Source organism: Lacerta agilis, chromosome 1, assembly GCF_009819535.1.
Source record: "Lacerta agilis isolate rLacAgi1 chromosome 1, rLacAgi1.pri, whole genome shotgun sequence".
NCBI lineage: Eukaryota > Metazoa > Chordata > Lepidosauria > Squamata > Lacertidae > Lacerta > Lacerta agilis.
In genome coordinates, this window is record NC_046312.1 from 34,542,714 (window position 1) to 34,564,910 (window position 22,197).

At 41.1% G+C, this 22,197-nt stretch overlaps 1 protein-coding gene across 5 annotated transcripts in view; it reads left to right on the forward strand.

Annotated features, from left to right (window-relative positions):
* Window positions 1-16,508, forward strand: part of PRKD1 (protein kinase D1) — a 90,367-nt gene extending 73,859 nt beyond the window's left edge. For 4 of the 5 annotated variants that reach the window (XM_033144289.1, XM_033144280.1, XM_033144308.1 and 1 more), the window contains 10 exons: window positions 1,277-1,354; window positions 3,225-3,504; window positions 4,169-4,221; window positions 5,198-5,270; window positions 6,994-7,100; window positions 8,226-8,387; window positions 10,364-10,462; window positions 12,918-13,185; window positions 15,231-15,316; window positions 16,225-16,508. In XM_033144289.1, coding sequence (XP_033000180.1) covers window positions 1,277-1,354; window positions 3,225-3,504; window positions 4,169-4,221; window positions 5,198-5,270; window positions 6,994-7,100; window positions 8,226-8,387; window positions 10,364-10,462; window positions 12,918-13,185; window positions 15,231-15,316; window positions 16,225-16,443 — 1,425 coding nt within the window. In that variant the 3' untranslated portion in view covers window positions 16,444-16,508. The remainder of the gene's footprint in view (window positions 1-1,276; window positions 1,355-3,224; window positions 3,505-4,168; window positions 4,222-5,197; window positions 5,271-6,993; window positions 7,101-8,225; window positions 8,388-10,363; window positions 10,463-12,917; window positions 13,186-15,230; window positions 15,317-16,224) is intronic. The other variant, XM_033144298.1, reaches the window with a different exon arrangement.
* The last annotated feature ends 5,689 nt before the right edge of the window (window positions 16,509-22,197 follow it).

Sequence of the window (22,197 nt, forward strand, 5' to 3'; positions counted from 1 at the left end):
CAGTGGTGCAATGCTGTAACATGAGGCACTCTGAGATAAGACTTAGGAGGAATGATATTCGCCAGTTTCCTTCATATCTGTTGGACCTGGAGGGTCCAGTTTTGTGTTATACCTTGGACAAAGCAACTATTTTTGTACCTTAAAATACCTCGGATTATATTGCTCATGGAAACAGTCTTAAAAGCATCTTTTTTTCAGAACTATTGTCTATTCCCTAATTACATGGGAAACTGCCTTATAATACAGATTCACACAATTGGTCCATCTGGCTCAGTATTGTCCTGACCATCAACTACGCTCCTTGGCTCATTGCCATGACATCATTGCCTCAGTTAATGCTGGCACAGGAAGGATAGACATCATGGCAGCAAACATTGGCCATGTCTTCCAAGGCCCTGGAGCTGCCTGAGAGGGACACAGACAAGAGTGGTGCCTTTACAACTCAAGTAAAGTCAGATGGAGCCCTAAGGTGCTCTCACAGTGCAGGCCAGCTATTATGCATGAAGAGGGAAGGAGCATTTAGACTCCAGCAAAGTCCTTTCCCCCCTCTTGATCACTCTATCTAACATGTGGTGCACAGGTTGATCACCTTTTCGGCAGAATGGGTAGAAATGAAAGGAAGGCCTATACTGAATAGGTTTGCAGGCTCTCACTATTCTTTTCCTAGTCAGCTTTGTAAGTATGCCAGTGTACAACAGAGGGAGAGAGATTCACACAAATTATCCAGCTTCCAATTAAACACAAGCTTCCAATTACATTTTGTTACCCACAACTTAACCTTAACTCTAGTTGGAAAAAATTGCCCATTTTTTACAGCTACAACATAACATAACTTCCATTACCGCCTGGTAAAGACATGTCTAGGTAATCTTAACCATCACTCAGGGTATAATACCTGTTAGATTCAGTCTGCATATGGTCAATTAATGTAGAATGCTAACTGTTGCTGCTAGTAACATTCTGAAACTCACATGAGGGCATGCTGTATCTAGATATTTCTGGGGGAAGCCAAGTATACATCTATGATGAAACTTACGTAGAAGAAAATGCAGTCTTCAGGGAACAACGGGGGGGGGGGAGAAGATTTTTTTAAAATACCTATTACTTTTGGATAAGTTTAAAACAATATCATTGAGTATTTCTCTGTATTAAAAATGAAATTGGTGTCCCTTCGTCATTCCTCACAATCTTCTAGTTGCATTATATCATTTAATTTTATTTCATTGTTTCTTCAAATTTTCTTAAATTATTTTTGATTGTTTTTATTTCAACACAGAGGAAACGTCACTACTGGAGATTAGACAGCAAATGTATTACACTGTTTCAAAATGACACTGAAAGCAAATACTACAAGGTAAAATTGTTTTCTGGTTTTATATAATGTATCCCAGAATGCAGCTATGATTGAAGTTTATGTTGTGTTTGTTAATATTTCAAAGAGATTGATGAGCACCATACACCCACCCACACATGCACATCTGATTGAATTGGAAATCAGCTGAAAATTTCCCCAAAGATACAGACATACCGGGACATAGCTTGACTTGTGCCTAAACCAGTCCAAATTCACCAGTGCCTCCATGAACCAGCAGCTGATGGTGGAGGAGGAAGAGTGTGCATAGAGACACCAGAGAAAGATCTGTGGCTGGTGTCCTTTTTCCATCCTTGGGACCCCCTGGGAAACTTACCAAACCTGCTGTTCCTGGAAAAATGCAGCTGATTTCTGAATAAGACACAGCCCTAGGCAGCCTGAGGAAGTTGCATCCATCTTGAGCCTGCTTGTAAAAAGAAGCCCTCCTCTTTGTGAGATTTTTGGTGGGTGAGCTGTGAGTTTATTTGGGCCCAAGGAGGATGGGTGGAATCCTGGGGGAGAGCCAGGAGGCTGAGAGGGGAGGCATGTTGATATCAGTTTGCATTTATTAGAGTTTTCTATTTATGCAACATTTTCATATGTAGCGGTGTATTTTTGTAATATTTTAGTTGCCTGTTGCTTTATTTTCTTGTACACTGCTTAGAGTATATGTGTGTGTGCTTGTGTGTGTGTGTGTGTAAATAGAGCCGTGTAGAAATGATCTATATAAACCACTAACCTCTGCCATCCAGCCAGCCACTTTCCACCCTACCAGCACATCACACGCACACACACACACACACACACACACACACACTTTATTTAAAGCTCATTTCCCTGGCTGGTGAAAAGAACTATAGAAAGAGAGAAGAGAGGCTACAGGACTGAAAACTATGGATGGGGGCTCACAGCCCACTAAGCTTCTCCTAAGGGCCCTCAATCAGAGTGGACTTTTGTCCTCACCCCCTTCCCCTTAGCAGGTTGGGGAGTTAAAGCCTTTCGGGGGGAATTATTTTCCAGAATGGATTTTAAAGCTTGCCTTTTCTTTCAACGAGCATTATGTGATCCCCAAAGTTAATATCCAGGCCCAACCCAGATGAATTTCTTAGGCATCTCATTGTTAAGCTAGTAGTTATTATTTAACTGTGCATCGTAGTAGTGTCAAAATGGACTTCCCTGAGTGCAGTTGTTCCAGGCTCTAAACCTAAACCACCTCTGATTTATTTCATTGGTGTTTATTAAGGGAAATGATGGAAGAGAGTCCTTAGCTTCTCTATTCAGCTGTTATTCCAGCAGCCAGGAAATCCATTCTAACATTTGTGCCAGGAATCTGATCGATGCCTAAGTACTAGCAGGATCCACAGGATATCTGGGGTTTGTGGAAGTGGTAGGAAGAAAAGGGGAGATGGGATAGGACTGCTGTTACTTGCAAACTAATAATACTGACAAAGTTCACCCACGCCAGGCTCAAATACAAAAATTAGGAGTTTTAAAACCTGCAGATTCTTGTCTGTCTTGGATCAGATTCAAATCATGCCTTGGACCATGTTCTGAAAGTGTTGCAGTTTTGTTCACACCACCCTCTTTGTCCACAAAATCCCTCTTTGCCACCCCTATCTCCTCAGACAACTTTCTCTTGCCTTCCCTGTCAAGCAGCCCTGGGGGCAGCAGATTTCCTCCTTTCACTTTCTCCCTCTCCGTCAACCTATTGTAATTGTCAGACCAGGGAGCCATCAGAAAAGCATGAATCCCAAAAGCTGACGATGAGATTTGCAACAGCAATCTCGGAAGCTGTAAGCAAATAGATGTTTGAAGTACTCTTTGTTCATGAGAAAGTGTTTTCAGAATTAATCGCCATTATCATTTTTCATAGGAAATTCCATTGTCTGAGATTTTATCTCTGGAACCTGCAAAAAACTTCAATTTAATGCCACAGGAAGCTATTCCCCATTGCTTTGAAATAACCACAGCAAATGTAGTCTACTACGTCGGGGAAAATGTAGAAAACCTGCCAAGCCCTCCAGCTAATAACAATGTTATCACAAGTGGTTGTGGCCTAGATGTTGCAAGGATGTGGGAGATGGCTATCCAGCATGCCCTCATGCCTGTTATTTCCAAAGGGGCATCCACTGGTTCAGGACCAAGTCTACACCGTAAGCTAATTAATTTTCTACTTTAAAATAAGCCACTGGATGAAACCATGTGGACTAGACTCTCTTTGTTGTCAGTATAATTATGCTGTGCAATTTTACTCGCACACTTTGGTGTATACTTTATTCTAAGGTAAGCAGCTAGGGACATCAACCTTTCACTTACGCTGTTATCATCCAGCATGTGGTTTCCAAGGAGGTTTAACATGGATATCATGATGGTTATACAGATTAATTTCTCACAAGATCAGTGTAGGGGTGAATCCCATTCCTCAGTCCCCAGACCTTTGCAGGAGCTGTGAAAGGCTGTTGACATATTGCTGTGGAATCACAGATCAGGCAGTATTACTTCAGAACCAAAAAAAACACTTCCTAATGGATGGTATGGTTAGGTTCGGGAATGTTACACCTCTGCTATATAACAGCATCAATTTAATAATAACTGTATATCACATACATCATTATCCAGGAGGGGAGGCTCATTCTAGAAGAAGAGAGGTATCTTCCTCCAACACACCTCATCCCTGAGCCCACCACTACCGTAATACTGTGAGGGTCACGGTGGTGGCAGTGGGGCTTTTCTCTACTACGCCGAGGAGGGCTCCAGTGGATTCATAGCATTCTGTGCATTCACAGCAGAAGTAATTTCCATACATTTTCTTTCTAGGAAATATATCCATCAGTATCTCTGTGTCAAATTGCCAGGTCCAAGAAAATGTGGTAAGTTTTCTCAGTGTTTGTGACAGATGTGATAGAACTCAGCTTACAAAGTCATTGATCTGTTTGGAAAACTTTGAGAGGATGTCTAATTGGGCATTTTCTTTAGAGAAGGACAAAAAGTAGCCATTGGAGACATTATTTTTACAGCAGCTTTGATTTTTGGTTTCCTTTTTCGTAAGGCCAAAATCTTGGGGGTCAATTTATATTCCTCTTTTGTAGCATCACAATAAGATTACACCAATGTAAGTGGTCTGAGATTAGAACCATGTGAAACGGTTGTATTATATTTTCCACTGAATTCCAGTTACAGATTCACAAGTAGGGAGAGTGCTGTTGTGTTTCACTCCTGGTTTCAGGCTTCTGGTTGGCCTCTGTGAGAACAAGATGCTCATCTAGATTGGCCTGATCCAGTGGGCTCTTATGTTAACCACACAAGTCCATTTACTTGGACTTAACTGTATGTTGAAATCCCACCTTCCTTTTTGGAATTGAGTTGGTTCAGGGAACCTTCCAAATAACCTAAGGCCTACACTACATTCCATCATTGGAATGTGATGGAGTTTAGAGCCCTTTAGAAGAGTTGCTTCTCCCTACCTCACAGGCTCATAAACCCAAAGTTTCTTCAGAGTGGGGAAGGAAGTATGCAGAGTTATTAAATGCTACTGAACATGTGATGGGTATTTGATAGCCCTCTTCACTTTTGTTGATGCCTAGTTATTTTGAATGTACTGCGCATCTGCACAAACATTCAGGGTCCATTTATACACTTCAGGAAGGACCAAAAGTCATTGCACAGAATTCCAGAATAATTCCATAATTCCAGATGGGTTCTGATGTGTTGCCTTACCAGAACACGACTTCTGCCACCGAATTGCATTTTGAATGGAATTCAGCAGCATTTCTGTCCAATCATTTTCTGAATTGACTTTCTTTCCATACTCATCATGTTTAACATGCAGCATCTTTGTACTAACAGGATATCAGTACAGTATACCAAATCTTTCCAGATGAGGTGCTGGGATCAGGACAGTTTGGAATTGTTTATGGAGGTAAGACTGGTATCCCACAAAGTCATACTCTGAGAAGATTGTCTGAATCATTGGACAAAGTAGGTTCCAATCCTAATCCCATTTACCTGGGAGTAAGACCCATGGAACATGGTTAGGATGACTACTCAGGTATGTCTGAAATGCTCCACAAGCTCTACAACTTCATTAAAGTTTTCCAGATCATTGCAGTTAAGATCAGCTCTGCAAGAGATTGACCAAGGTGGTGGCAAAAGGGCTGCAGAGCCAATCTGGCACTCCTGCCAATGCGTTGCCCATGTAAGCAGCAGTGCCATGGCTGTTGACAGGGCTACCCCATGAGGGCATGCCACCTGAGGGGGTGAAACTTAATTTTTGCCAATTTCTTCAGTGAGAAACTGGTAACAAGTCTCTGCCAGTTCCAATTAGGTTGCTCATATACATGAACGTCCCCAGTCCTATTCTCTTGTTTAGAAGCCATTGTAGGTCAACTCCCACTAGTTAGGACAGTAGTAGCAGCACTGATGGAAAAGTAATTTTTAACACACTGATAAAATTCCTCAACCTTTGAAAGAAGCAAATACAGGTACAACACAACATTAGTGAATTATATATGTGTATGTGTAATTGTAACATACAATTTAATACAAAATATGTATAATATATAAATAATAATATAATACTAATGCACCATATAACTACAAGTACTTGGCAATCATTTTTAATGATTTTATGCAATTTTACACACATTTTTTTTTAAAAAAAGAAGACAAGTTTAAAATTATTGGAAATTCCACAACAACCTAAAAAGTCAATATTTTATGTCATTATTTGCCATGTAAAACTAAATTATATTTAACCATAATATATTTTGAGTTCCCAAGCCATGTGACAACTTTTTCAGCACCCCTCATTTTGGGAAGTTGAAAAATTAAACACACGATGTACACAGATGGATTTCTGGAAAAAGGAGTCCTGTATTCTTCCAGACCAGGGGTCAGCAAACTTTTTCAGCAGGGGGCCAGTCCACTATCCCTCAGACCTTGTGGAGGGCTGGACTATATTTTGAAGAAAAAAATGAACGAATTCCTATGCCCCACAAATAACCCAGAGATGCATTTTAAATAAAAGGATACATTCTACTCATGTAAAAACATGCTGATTCCCGGACCGTCCACGGACTGAATTTAGAAGGCGATTGGGCTGGATCTGGCCCCTGGGCCTTAGTTTGCCTACCCATGTTCCAGACCTTTCCCTCCTATGACATGATGGGAGTCCTGAGGACACAGGGTGCTTTGTACTATAAACAATGCCTGTTTATTTAGTGGTGCTGGATTACATACCAAATTTATGGGCCAAACTAGATGTGAATGTCACACAAGCTTTTCATATTCCTCTTTATTAAAGGCAGGGCTGAGGATGCATACTAATGCAGAAGACTAGGGTGGGGTAGGGGAGGGATGATGGGCTTTTCACCCTTTCCCCTTACACATTTTTCTTCTTCTAAAATTGGCCTCCCTGATTTTTACCTATAAGAGGAAATATACAGGTCCCTCTTTGCCTCAAAATCTGTCTTAACAATTTCATGAAATTAAAGAAAGAAGTCTGAATGGTTTAGAGCATTCTTGTCTCAGAGGATACCTTGACAGTTAGGTTTTGTATAAAACACACAAAAAATACTTGAGTTCTGGAAAGGTGACGCTTCTCAGAGCTGATCATGTTAATTGGCATATTTTTCATCAAACAGGAAAACATCGCAAAACAGGAAGAGATGTAGCAATTAAAATCATTGACAAACTGAGATTTCCAACTAAGCAAGAAAGCCAACTTCGTAATGAGGTTGCAATTTTACAGGTATCTTTTATTTAATTACCAATTATATCCTGTATGTATTTAATTTAGAGCAGGGCAATAAAACTCTTTGAGAACAGGTTTCGGCAGTAGAAATCTATGTACCTCATTAAGCATTGGAACTACAGATAAAGTTTTCATGTGATGTCTCTTTCTGAAATAATGTCTAATCTGCATTAAATATAGGAACTTTGCACCAAAAAATTCAGCAGTTTGCTAATCTGCATAGTCAGAAATAAATTTGCTTTTGAGATAATCTAGCACAATTACCCAGTGGCTGTTACGAGATCATGTTGTCTGTCTCTGCACACGTGGTAACAAAAATAAAGCATTGTAAGCCCAATTTCTTGTGCTATGAGTTGAGTTAGGGCTGCATTCCTAAGTTTTGCTTCATATACCATAAGCCTACAACTTACGCACATTTAACTTGTGTGCATTCAGGTTTACACATGTGGCAAAAATCTTAAGAAATTCAAAAGTGGGTGGAAAGCGGGTGAGATTCTGGGGGAAATGACTTTGAACCCGTTGTATTTTGACTATACGTAATTTTGCCTTTAGGCTCTATCCCTGGAACATAACCCCCACATAAGTTGCAGACTTACTGTATACCAATAGGGAACTCATTCTCTGAGCGCCAATCCATATATAACACGAGGGGGGGGGATATCAGCAGGTTGGGGTGTCTTCCAAACAAAAACCTAATGGAGAAACCTCCCAAAATCACTTAACAAGGACTGAGCACACTTCATGACGCAAGGTTGATATGCAAGGTATGGGATTGCTTTTAAGATCCAAGAGCAGAGTACTGGAAGCAACCTGAGGACAACATGGCTCCATTCTGATACTCTGAAAGAAATTGATTTGGACAAGGTCTCATTTCCATATAGAAGTTTAAAATGTTATCGCTGACAAAGCATATTTTTGACAGGTTGTAAGCATGTTTGGGCTGTCCTCTCAAACTTTGCATAGCAAATCATTGCTGGCATAATTCTGGCTGTTTATACTTTTATGCTGGTGCCAAAGGGCTTGAAAAATGAATGGCTATGTCATTACCTAATGTTTCCTGAGCCTTGTCATTGGACCTAAACAAATTGGGCTCATTCAAATAGTGTTTTTCTTTGATCATAGAATCTGCATCACCTGGGGGTTGTAAATTTGGAATGCATGTTCGAGACACCAGAAAGAGTATTTGTTGTTATGGAGAAGCTCCATGGAGACATGCTGGAGATGATCTTGTCAAGTGAAAAAGGGAGGTTGCCAGAGCGAATCACCAAGTTTTTAATTACGCAGGTAAGAGCCCATTAAGTGGTGTCAAATGTTTTTCTTTTTCTATGATATTCGCTTCATACCTCGGACAGCACAGCATGAGACTCTTAATCTCAGGGCTGTGGGTTTGAGCTGCACGTTGGGCAAAAGATTCCTCCATTGCAGGTGGAGTGGGTAAAGTCTAATTAGGGTAACTTCATTTTGCATTGCTAATATGGCTTTATCAAGTTGACTGGGTGCTGTGCCTTTCTCTGTATCTTCTCTCTGATTAAGACTAGCTGTCACGTGCTTGACTGCATTGGTCTGAGCTTAATGTACGATGGTAACCACAAATCATGATCTACAGTGCATCTCTCAGGTGTGGTACTTGGAAGCCTACGCCAAATCCTTCTTGCATGTTGGGGCTAGCATGTAGCCTGCATTTCTCTGATGGACCCATCTCCTCTCCTTCTCTGACACAGGCAGGGGTCCTTAACCAAGTTAGCCAGCAAAACATTTGGGAGACCATTCCTATGCGTTCAAAGAAGCTGTGCTAGTGCTCAGAACTTGGGTGCCCAATAAGTGCCAGATATGACTGGTGGTTACATTGCCTCAGTTTGTTCTTTTTAATCCATAAATAATCTCACCTGGTTTGCAGCCATATGGAAGCTAGTATGGTTTGGTGTGCAATATGTAGAGTGTGTGTGTGTGTGTGTGTGTGTGTGGCATTCAGCGTCTAGTTATAATTTAGATGGTGGCATTCAAAGACCTCTTAGAATTAAGCTTATAGCTCACATTATGTAAGGTTACCAGATTTTTTTCAATGAATCCAGGGACACTTTAAATAACTAAATAACTAAATACTACATGTTTGGGACATTGATGCTGCAGCGATGGCGGGGGCAGAGGGGCGGCCACCACCTTGACCTCAACTGCCACATTTCCCCTTCCTCCAAGGCTTCTATCTCCTTTCTCCATGAGCCTGGGCAGCCCCTGAGTTGTTGGTTCTTTGGTGCTGGTGGTGGGGAAGTGATGTGCGGTGGGTCAAGCATGGAAGGTGGAGAAGGAGGGCCGAGATCGGCGGCGGCGAGCCTTGGGCAGCGCGATGCCTCCCTTCCCATTGGAGCAGCCCCAATCCCATTCCTACTTGCATGCAAGCAGGAGGGGGCAGGGATCCCAAAGCTGGGAAGGGAGGCTCCCTGTTGCCTAACTGAGAGCTCCCTGCTCCCTCCTGCTTGCACGCAAGCTCTGATAGGCAGCATGAAGCCTCCCTTCACAGCTTAGTTGCAGGGTTCAGGGAAGTTGGAGGCAGCCTTGAAGCTGCATCTTAGAGCCCCTGCACCACCATCATATGGGGACTTCCCAGCAGCTCCTGAAGCCAGCCAGGGCCAACTGCTCCGGGCTGCTGAGACTGCTGCTGCTGCGTTTCCCGGGAACATTAGATGAAATCCGGGGACATTCTGGGGATGGAATTTGTCTGGGGACTTATTCGCAAATCTGGGGATTGTCCCTGGAAAATGTGGACGTCTGGTAACCCTACATTATAGGCAGCATTCTCTCTTCCCCCAACCACACGGTGACTCTGGGGGGTTGTGAATGCCTCCCAAATGTTTTTCCACCCCCACCCCCATCTTCCAGATTAAAACTTTGCTTCCATTATAATAGATAGTACCAGCCTTTAAATTTCTGGAGTTGTCTGTACCCCAACTGCTGATCACTAAAGTTGGAGTACTTCCCCTAACTAATAAGAGCACAGCTGTATGCACTGCTAAAAGAATGCTTTGTAATAATAGTAGGAAGTATTGCTACTTGAGGATGCCTTTAAAATTAAGTCCCTTGTGCTTTATATTCCTGTTTGTTTACACAGCTTGGAATAAGAGCATAGAATCGCATGAATTAAGATGTTGCGCTTGAGCTTGCTTGTGCTTACTACTTTTCATCTCGTCTCTGGGAAAAACATTGAAACAGAAGTAAATATTGAGCAAACTATGTTACAACAGGGCTGGTTTGTTTCTTTACAGATCCTGGTTGCTTTGAGACATCTTCATTTTAAAAACATTGTTCATTGTGATCTCAAACCTGAAAATGTATTGCTGGCATCTGCTGATCCTTTCCCACAGGCAAGTAGAAATAAACTCACATTGTACAGGTAACATACAGTTCCTTTAGATAAAGCCAAATGATTGTTGGATGCCACCCTAATCTCTCCGTGGTAAGAGACTCCAGGGGTCCAGGCATTTACCTGGGGTTTGGTTCCCCTAGAATGAGGGACAGCAGAGACAGTGGTGTCTTTAGGAAATAAGGTTTATTTACACATGTGTACAAGCTGAGCCTGCGATGGAGGGACTCACAGCATTAACACCCCAAAAGGATCTTGCTTCTCCCATAGCCATAGCCTTGGATTCCAGCCAAAAGCAGCCATGGCTCTGTCTCTCAGCTGCCTCAGCCTGCTGCTAGCTTCTAGCTCACACCCCTCAACTCTGGATTTTTCCTTCTAATTATCAGGCTGTTGAGGGAGGGGGGGCACCCATTGTTGTCTGGCACAGAGCCACTTCCTTTGTTACCTTAGCAACCCATGCTTAGGGACCATTTTCAAGAAACTTGTCTGGCTATTGCAGCAGTTGGATCCTTGTTGGAACGAGGAATTAGAAGGGAATCGGGAAATACAGCCTACCTGCCCCCTCAAACTTACAACATTATTATTACTGAAAGATTTGTGCTTTGTTCTTTTTCAGTTTGATAAATAGTTGAAATGGCTTGATTTAGTCAAGCACTCACCTAATACCTAATAAGTCACTTTTACCTCAACATATGCAAATTAATGAATCTACCCTGCAGTCTAAGCTGTATATGCACAGACCAAACCACATGAAGATACCACGTGCTTCCACTTGGTACACTGGTACACAAATCTGCTGTAGTCAAGAGAAAAGTAGGAAACAGGTGTGTCCTTATTTTCAGAAGCCTCCCCAGGTCTCTAATCTCTCCCAATTGGTTGTTGTTTTTAAATGTGAAGAAGAGTAGCAAAGATATCTCCCCCACCTCTCTCTCTCTCACTCACTCTCTCTCTCTCATACACACACCATCTGTAAGTGCCAATAAGTTTTTGGGTGCACCCAGATGTGCGTAATTTCAACAATGAACCTGCTGTGGAAGTGCATTTGCCCAAATAAGATAAAATATGTTCTTACTGTGTATAGCCAAAGCCTGCTATTGCAGTTGCGAATGGCTGGCTTCCTTTGACATATTGATGTGGTCACTTCCTCCTCCCTCTCTGGAGCAGTTTTTCAAGTTGGGGGAAAAAATATTGAAGGCTGTTTTTGTTTTTAAAGTCAAGGAACAAACATACAAGTAATCGGAGGTATTATTATCCTGTGCTTTAAAACACTGTATAAGACAGGCAGTTTGCATGAAGCACAGAGGAAGGGGGAAGACAATCAACTGCAAATCGTTGCATCTGCCGTTGATATTTCAAATGCAGCAGGAAGCTGGGCTCACCTTGCTGGGGAAACATGATATAACTCTTGGGTTTGTGGACATTTAGTACACCTACGTGAATCTGCATTTACTAGGGGTGTGCAATGGAGCCAGATAACAAAACAAATGAAGGTGATTTTGATGTCTCTCCCCCTTTCCCAGTTTGAAAGTTGGTGTCAATAACACTGCCACTGTGTGAAATAAGGGCTGTCACAAAGCCCTGTGTTCCTCTGTCGCTCTGTTTTTGTACTTCACTGTATCTTGTTCCTTTATGTTTTCCTGTATCTCTAAGTTCCTCTTGGTACGTGTACTTTGCAAGTATTGAGGCTGTCCAAAGTATTGCCTGTGAAGCACCGAAGAGCTCAAAGTTGGTTTTTTCTTAAAGTACAGCAGTGGGGGGTATTATTATTTTTAAAGTTAAAAGCTTCATCCTCTCATTGTTTGAAGTAAGTAAGAAAGAGAAACCCTCTCAAAAAATATGAAACTACTATGGATTATGGAGGAAAGTCAATCCCTTCCATTTCCCCCCATAAAAAGCCCCTGAACCTATTTGTCTGAATTTTGGGAGGTGTTCCTGTGCTTGTAAATGTAATCCAGTTGGCTCAAAGTGGTGAAAAGTTATAGCTGCTTTTAGTTTTGGAATGAAGAACGCAGCTTCAGTTTACACAAAGCGACACAGAACCCAAAACATGAACTGAAGGAGCACAGGGCAGCTTAGAAAGAGATTGGATTAAAAAAAAATGCAGTTACAAGGTGAATGTTGGGCCCAATATATTTGCTAACACACTTCTCTTACCCCTTCTCTATTGTATCTGCAAACAGTGGGGACTGGTTCTGTCCTTTTTGAATATACTGCAAGGCACTATGTACTACATATCGTTTTACTTGATAATAACTATAGGCCTTTTGGAAAGACTGTTGTCTGCTTGAAACATTCTTTGCTCAATTATGTGGGGGGAGAAACAGCTTTACACATGCTAAATTGATTTATAGATAATGATAACACAAGCACCGTGTTGACTTGCACATTGTTTCTTTGAAACCATCGGAATGAAACAAAAAGTACAAATTTTATTATAATGGTTTTATACCAAACAGGTGAAACTTTGCGACTTTGGTTTTGCACGGATCATTGGAGAGAAATCATTCAGACGTTCAGTTGTGGGTACGCCAGCCTATCTCGCTCCTGAAGTCCTGAGAAACAAAGGGTACAATAGATCGTTAGATATGTGGTCTGTGGGGGTTATTATCTATGTCAGCCTTAGTGGCACCTTTCCATTCAATGAAGATGAGGACATTCATGATCAAATCCAGAATGCTGCTTTTATGTACCCACCGAACCCCTGGAAGGAAATCTCACATGAAGGTATTTAAAAAAAAAAAAAATCTAGTAAATACATATTTGAGAAGAATCAAAATATTTACTTATTTTTTATAGAAAATATAGATTTCATCTTTTCACAGGGACGTAGCAAAGGGGGGGGTGGGCCACCCCGGGTTCCATAATGGAGGGGGTGACAAATCATGAAGAATTTTTTTTGGGGGGGAGGACTTTTTTTGAAAAGATTTTTGATTTTTTTTTTTAAATGCCTGCTCCGAAGGTCATACTAGGGATTATATAGCTATATGTGAAATTTCATGCATATCGGTTAATATCTTGACCCTCCTCCACCAAAATAGCTGTTCACATGGCTGTTTTCCTATGTCATAAAGGCTGAAATTTCAGTTCAGAGAACACATACTGTTCCCAACCCTAACCCTGAGGAAAGCCATCTAATTAGACTTTAATTTGATTTTGAGATGTTTTTAGGAGGTAATTCGATTATTGTTTGATTTTATACCAATGTTATGTATCTGATGTTAGCCACCCTGAGCCTGACTTTGGCCGGGGAGGGTGGGATATAAATAAAAGTTTTATTATTATTATTACTTGTTATTATTCCTTTGTAAGAAAATATGAAATAATGTAAAACCATTTTTGCGGGGGGGGATCAATGGGGGGGTTGACAAGAAATTTTCCGCACCAGGTACCACCTGACCTTCCCACTTTTTTTTGCCCCCGGGTACCAATTTACCTTGCTACGTCCCTGTCTTTTCACACTAGCTGCCCAAAACATCTAACCACCATTTAAAAAATGATCAGAAATACAATTAAAATATTCAATTAATTCCTCCTCCAGGTAGACCAGTTGAAAGAAAAGAACCTTAGTGAGTCATGTCCATTAACTTCAAGGGGTCGGGTCTGATTAAGACATTCTGAGTATGACTAAAACTGAATACCACCCAATAAAATCACTTTCTAAGACTCATTTGCTCATTACTTTACTGTGTTTATATAGATGCTCAATAACAGGAGTCCTCTGGGTAGCTCTTAAAGCAATAAATAAATAACTATGCACCAATACAATACATTGTGAAACAAGAAAAACCATAAAAATTAGAAAAGTGAAACGAAAAATTAATCTGAGAAGTCCAAACTGTTAAACATAGATTGTTTAAAAGGCCTGGGTGAAAAGGTGAAGGATCTTGCTAGGCTGTTTCATAATCAGGGTCCAGTTGCTCAAATGGCCCTGTCCCTTACCCACCTTACTTTATATATGATGGAGCACTTAAAGAAGGGCCTCTGAGAAATATTGTAAGGGTCAAGTGTGTACAATTGCAAAAGAATGTGTGTGTGTGTGTGTGTTTAAACCCAGCCAGGTGTAAGATAAAAGCTAGAGAATATTGCAGCAGAGGAACAGAACAGAACAGAAAGGAAGGTCCCTGCAGTTTGACTCAGCCTCTCTGAGAAGAGAGTTCCTGAGCATGAATGCAGCCACTAAAAAGCACTCTCCTATGTCCCTGCCAGTCACATTATATTGGCAAGGAGAACCTCTCCTAGAGATCTTAATACACGGACAGGTTTATAATGGATAAGACAGTCTTTCAGGTAACCAGGTCCAAAGTTATCTAGGGCTTTTGAAGTAATAATGCATTATTCTTGGAGAGAAAGCTTTTGAAAATTGGAATGGAGATCTATTCACTTTATTGCTGCCTTGCAATATCTTTGGTTTCATCTCTCGAAGTGCATGGCAATATTATTCGTTATAAGGCGGAGAACAAAATGTATGATTGCTAGGCTACACTGACTAATGTTTTAACTCGGTACAAAGCTGTTTAATATTTTCAGTGATGGATGCTTGATTAGCAAGTTTGGGAGTTGTGATCATTACAGCTGTGTGAGGTAGTAACTTGGAAAAAAGTTGTATTTATTTATTTAAAAAATCAAGCTAAATCAACCTGCATGGCTGTCATAAATAGATTTATTAGTTCTGTCTCGCAATTTATTATTTCTGTCACTGCCTCTGAACCGTATGAAATTTGAAGAGGTATTTGAGAGTGATGTCTTCTGAAATTATGTTTCTTCTCCAGCTATTGATCTCATAAATAATTTGCTGCAAGTGAAAATGAGAAAGCGCTATAGTGTGGACAAGACGTTAAGCCACCCATGGCTACAGGTAATGCTGTAAATTTCATGCCTTTCACCTTGTTTGTAGTGAAGATATACCAAACACAGACAAAAAGTTTACCACAGCCACTCCAAAACTTCAGCACAGTTACCTCGATGAAGGCTAAATATTACAATCCCATCTGGAGACTGTGGGAAAATGTGCACACTTTGCTAGGTGAGGCCCTGGGAGCCAGGATGTAATATTAGCATGTTTTCCCTCCTCAGGCATTTTGCACACAGTAGGGATCTGGAGCCTACAGCCCTCTAGATGCTGCCTGACTACAACTTCCATCATCCCTGGCCATGCTGGCTGGGGCTGATGGGAGCTGGAATTCAACAATATATAGAAGACCACACATTTCCTATCATCCTATTTATGCAGGCCAGGGTCATAGCTCAATGGTTGACCACATGCTCCATCATCAGAGTTTTCCTCTGCTAATCTTGAAGCATAAGGAGTGTGTGTGGAGGAAGCAGTTGGCTAAGTTTGCCCTGGTCACCCAAATAAACACTATTTTAAAAATTCCTGTTGTTGCTTGGTGCTGCTCTTGCTTTTTGTTTTTACGCTGTTGAGTTATTTTTGTCTTTATTGATTTATTGTCATTTCATTGTCTTGAAGGCAGAAAGGTGTGGTGAAAATACTTTTGATAAATTATACATGCAAAATTTCGAGGAAAAGACTCCATGAAACTCAGGTCCTGGTTCTGGAACGTAGCCTTTCAAAAATACTTTCCAGTGAACCTAGACACGTTGATGTGTTCTCATATCCAACAGTTTCACAAAAGATGCTGTGAAAGGAACATGTGCTGCATCTCTCAAATTTTAACAGAATTTTGGGGAAACGGGCATCCATAGTAATATATGTAAAACTGCCTTTCAGATATTAATTTAAGCATATTGCTTTTCTCCCTACAGGATTACCAAACCTGGCTAGACATGCGTGAGCTTGAATCTAAAATAGGCGAGCGTTACATCACCCATGAGAGTGATGATTCACGGTGGGAACAGTATGCCGGAGAAAATGGCTTGCAGTATCCAACACACCTTATCAGCCCAAGTGCTAACCACAATGAAAACCCTGAGCCAGAGGAAGCAGAGATGAAAGCCCTCAGTGAGCGTGTCAGCATCCTTTAAATTGCAGCCCTTGTAATCTGTCAAAACACTGTGGAACTAATAAATACATACGGTCATGTTTAACATTTGCTTTGCAGAACTGCCATTATTTTCTGTCAGATGGGAACAAAGCTGTTACTCTGTTACCACCATTGATGTATGGGAGTTGCCAAGACAAATCAACAGAAGCATTCCCCCCCCCCCCATTTTGTGTGAGCAACTGTGTTATATTAACAAAAAGTTCCCAGAAACACTCAACCTGTTGTTGTGGATGATTCCTGTTGTACTCGGAGCATTCAAACCTGTTTCCACTGTGCCTTCTCAGACAAGTGTTTCCTCTTACTCATAACTTTGTTGGGTACCATGAAGCATTTCCAGGTGGATGTCTTGTTTTGTGTGCATCATGAAATTAGTATTGTACTTGTTTGCAAACTCTTGAAGAGTAGATTACTACTGCTGTTCTGTGAACAACTTTTAATGTTTTCGATGGGGTTGGGGATTTCTGTTTCTGTTTCTTTTTTATTTCTTTTTTTGCTTTTTGCTGTGGAACAATATATTGAGATACTGATGCAAGGAAGCATTTTTTTTAATGTAAAAGCAGCACACAGCATTGTAAATTTGCAGGTGAGATGCCCTAGTATTTCGGACATTTATATGGATGCCCCCAACCAGTCATGGTGCAACCTTTCTTTAAGCCTAAATGCCTTAGTAATGTAAATTGCAGTCCCTGCTTGTTCTTATAACATGCTGCTGTAACATATACATTTAGAAGCTGAACAATATGTTGCCTTTGTGTATGTTTTGAATAAAATTATGCTGGAAAATACTTTTTAAAAAACATTAAATTACTTTACCAGTCCAAAGACTTGTCAAGCTTTGAGGTTCTGTCAAATAAGAATAATTAATCCTTTTCAAAGCATTACGTTACTGTGATTGTAAAGATGATTACATCTGGCTGATAAGAGAAAACAGAATGAGAATTACAGTTTACTTTCTTTACAACTGTTGGCTTGGATTGCAAGATTGAGCACACTCAACACTGAAGTAAGTACTGTTGAAATCAACGGTGTTCCACTCCCCCAAAATAGTTATTCATTTATTTCCTTAATTTTATATTCTACCTTTCTTCCAAGGAGCTCGAGGCAGCATGTTTATTTATTTTATTTCACAAAATTTATATAACACATGATTGTAATGAAACCTCTAAGCGGTTTCCAAAACCAACACATTATGCATAAAAAAACAGTTAGAATTAAAATCGTTTGAAAGGTAATTACAATGGACAGTAAGCAAAAGAGATTATAATACATGTCCGAGTAGGCTTGCTGAAACAAAAATGTTTTAAGCAGGTGCCAAAAAAGGCAATGCAGGAATCTCAGCACGTGGTCCCAATTGCAAGTGTGCTAGCAGTTTTATTGCTGCACCACATGCCATTGTTAAATCCATTGAAATGTTCACTATATAGCTCTGAAACTTCAGTGGAATGAAGAAGAAAAGTACAATAAGAAAAGGCCTGCTGGATCAGACCAAAAGTCCAGCATTCTGTTCCAACCAGATGCTATGGGGAGGCCCATAATCAGAACATGAGGGCAGCCACCCTCTATTTATAGCCATTTAAAGAAATAGCTACTCTCATCCTAGGGTAGTGTACATAGAGAAATAGAGGTCTGGGTTTACCTGGCACTCCATGCTTATCCTATAATGTTGTGCACAGGTGTGGTGAGGGCTGTCTCTTTCCTTACCCCTATCAGCAGGTGATAGTGATGGTGACTGAAATATGAAAAGCAGCCAGAGAATCCTTGCAGAGACTTAATAGGGAAGGCGAGAAAGGTAATATGAACACAGTTGCTGTGAACATACAGGTGATTAGGAGAAGGAGCAGATGGAAAACTAGCAAGGGGAGAGTTGCTGGAGTCTAAATGACAGGTGTGCCATATACATCAAAAGTTTTAAAAGGGTAGGCACAGTTATGGGTGGCTCGGCATGACAACCAGCCGTATGTCAGGGACACAAGAGGAGAGTATTGAATGTGATGTGCAAAATTACATGTGATGCTCTGGAAGAGAGGGAGTTAAAAGTTTGGCTTAGACGTGCTGGAAGGAGCAGAGTTGGGATGAAAAACCTATGTCTCCAGTTTGCTGATGGATGAGATATCCAGGAAATGCTGGCAAAACAGAGAGATGGGACTGGATAAGGGTAAGTGGTCAAGAATGGAAAAGAAATATGAGTCCTCAGCATAGTGGTACCTAAAACTATGAGCATAAGTGATTACATTAAGTTATAGAATGTCAAACCAATATGCTTAAGGCAGTTTCACCCACGTGTCTTATCTAAAAGGTGGTATTCAAATAAGTTTTACTCAAGAGTAGTTCCACTGAAATTAATTGCTGTGACTTAAGTTAGAGCTATTGATTTCAGTGTGGCTACCCTAAGTAAAACTTAGTTGATTCCCACTTGGTAAGTTTTAAGCTTACACCTAAAATGAGTTGACTGCAACAAATACCGGTAGGGTTTTTTTTTTGCTTGCAAATACCTGCATCAAACTTACATGGCAAGGAGCCAGGATTGGCTTCAGCTGAGTGTACACTCAGTTGTATACCTGCGTTTTTCTCAGCTTAATGTGTGAACTTACAGAGACCAATAACAGTTATTTTTAGCAGCTACTTTTTGGTGAAGAAATCCATCTACTCTTTTTAAATTAATTTGCTCTCAGGTTTGAAAATCTGCATGTAAAAGGAAGAAGCGTCAGCGGCAGATGGCCACTGACAAATGGAATATTTACAAAGAAGTGTTAGGTGTAACCAAAAGGAGATGCAACCTTACAGTACATAGGAATAAAATTGAATTTTCATGAAGTCACCCAGTAATGCTCAAGTACTTTGCACATCAGTGAAACAATTTAGTTTACATTAGTAATCCTTAGGAGCAATCATGTTGTGATTCATATGTATGCCTTTTGAGAGAGTCCTTGCTGGATTGTGTACAATTGATGGTGTGCCTATGAATGCATATCGTGGCCGTGGTCAATACACTGTAGGTGATTCTTCTAGACAGGACTCACCTAACCAGCCCTGTCAGTGGAAACCCCAAGTAGTGGCTTCCACTTGCACAGTGGAGCTTCCACCACCCCCCACCCTACATGCCCCCTAAAATTGACTCGGAGGGGGGGGTTGGGAGAAACCTCGTGATGGCACATGGTGGAAGGAGATGAGGGATCAGTCCATCTGGCAAGCTACAATGTTTGTGCAGATGGAATGACGGAAAGATGTTGAATTCCACCTCCGTACAATGCCAATGTAGATTGATGAGCACCTAGTGGAAAACAGCAACCTTTAGTTTGACTTTCAAAAATAGGTTAAAATGCAGAGGCCTGAATCCTAAATTAAGTTAACTGAAGGAAGTTTATGAAATGAAAGTTACATGTTCATCATCCCTGCTGCCACTTGTACCACCCTAGAAAGCCATCCTTAACAGTGGGGGCAGCTGCTGGATGACCCTCTACAATTCTATGAACTTCAGTTCAGGCTTAGGTCCTAAGAAAAGGGAGATAATTGAAGTTTTTTCCGCAGACACATCCCAAAGTGGGTGGTCCAGTGGTTGGAGTGTTGAATTAGGACCTGGGAGAGCAGGATTCAAAACCTTGCTTGGCCCAGTCAGCTCATGGGGTGATATTGGGCCAGTCATTGCCTCTCAGCCTAACATACCTCGCAGGTATGAAGAAGAGGAGAACTTTGTGTGCCATCTTGAGTACCTTGGAGCAAAAGGTAGGATATCAATGTGGCAAACAAATGAATAAGTTTTTTTTTTAAATGCTTTATCCCACATTGTTCAGGAGCCCCCCCCCCCATATCCTCCACAAAATGAATTGTCTGCAGACCAACCCTGGCAATTGTCCATGTTGTCCAATGTTGGGCAGGCACACCCATGACATGATTCCTCCAACTCAAGAGTTCTGCTTCACAAAAATGACTAAAAAGGTGGGGAAGACCATAAGAACCACTGCTGGGAATCATTGCTCTTTCACTTCTGTGTGGTTATCTCCAAAGCACCTGCAAGGTAGCTTGATTTTACATCGCACAAAGGAGTTGGGCAAAGTCAGGTCAAGTGAATGCTTCATAGACGATATCTTTGCAAATATTTTCAAAACAAAGAGGCTATTCTTTACAGTTTCTAAATGATGTGGCAGATAAAGAAAGCATACACAGCCATGTGAGAACAAACTTCTTTCTCCGCTGCAGCACAAATAGTCTCATTAACTGTTATTGTATTTGTTTTCATTTAAAAAACGCTTTAACCATTGAACACCAACTGAATCATTCTTCCCCTTATAATGGTCTGCAGGGGGATTTGTTTTTGAAAACTTGTCAAGATTGGAGGCTCATGCAAGGAAACAACACAACTGTGGCTTTTGTATGGCTAATTTTGCACAATTATTATAATTAAGTTAAATTTCCTCTGACGTGAATGGGATACATAAAATCTGCAAAGTATGTTAACTTTTATTGTGTTCTGAAACTTACAAAACCTGTTTATTGTTGGGAGTTATACCTAGAGATTAAAACCAATACAAAAGAGGCTGCAAATTAGTATAATCTTTCAAAAGGAGGCAATTTGAATGAGTTGTTTGCCTTCCAGCTCAAACTGGATCACATTTCTGAGGCCTGCTTTGAATTACTCTCATGGAAGTGCAAGGGGAATGAGCTCTGGCGAGGGGAAAGGAAGAAAGGAGAGGTCCGTGCCAAAATGTAATGTGTTTGTTTTTATATATTTGAATTTATATGCCCTGCCTCTTCTTGGGGACATAAGGAGGCAAGGTAAAACCAAATAGCCTACAAATAAAGCTAGAAACTCAAGATTTGGGTGGCTTGTTCAAATCTAAACTAATTCTCTTCCTGTACTTCTGGCTTTAAGAATTTAGGAAGCTGCCTTAAACTGAATAAGGCTGTTGGTCTTTCTTATCTCAGCACCGTCTACACCAACAGGCAGTAGTTCTTCAGGGTATCAGATGGGGCTTTATATTTCCAGTTCTAGCTGAAAATGCCATGAATTGAACCTGCAGCGCAGATGCTCTGAGCTCTGGCCCTTCCCATTATTAGTCTTCCCCTGAAACTTTAAGAGGGTTAAAGACCAACAAATGTTTGATGTCCTAAGCTTGCTCTTTGCTCCTTGTTTGATTGTTTCCCAGGCATCAAGTCTTCCTATATTCTCAAGGCTTCCCCTGCCCTATTCAGTCACCTTGCCTCCAGCTCCACTTCCTGGCAGTTGGCCCCCCTCCCTCCCTGTCCAGCACCACATCTTCTGTCTCATCCTGACTGCCTGCAATCTGTAGCTCTTCTTTTTCATGGTCTCAGGCAAAATGACCTTTCATTTCCCTCATGGAGCCGGCATTGAAAGAGTGTGTGTGCAAGCCCCTGATGCTGTAATAATTCTATACTCACAGGATATACAAATCTCACTGGAATCAATGGGTGGAATCCAACATAGCGATCCATCAGCAGAAGCATTTCTCGTTGCCTGGCTGAACTATCTGTCCTCTTCTCTCCCTGAACCCTGTTCCAGGGGTTCCCCCATGCCCACACAAGCCAATTTGGTCTGCAGGAGGAGGAGAGGGGTGAAGCCTGCAGGAGTCCTCATTAGCTGAATCCTGCCCAGTAAGACTTGCTTCTTAGTTGACGTGGTCTTAGAAAGTGTGCAGAATGCACAGGATTGCACTATCAAAGATATAAACGATGTTACAATCTCACTCTTCAGGCCAAATTCATTGCTGCAGAAATG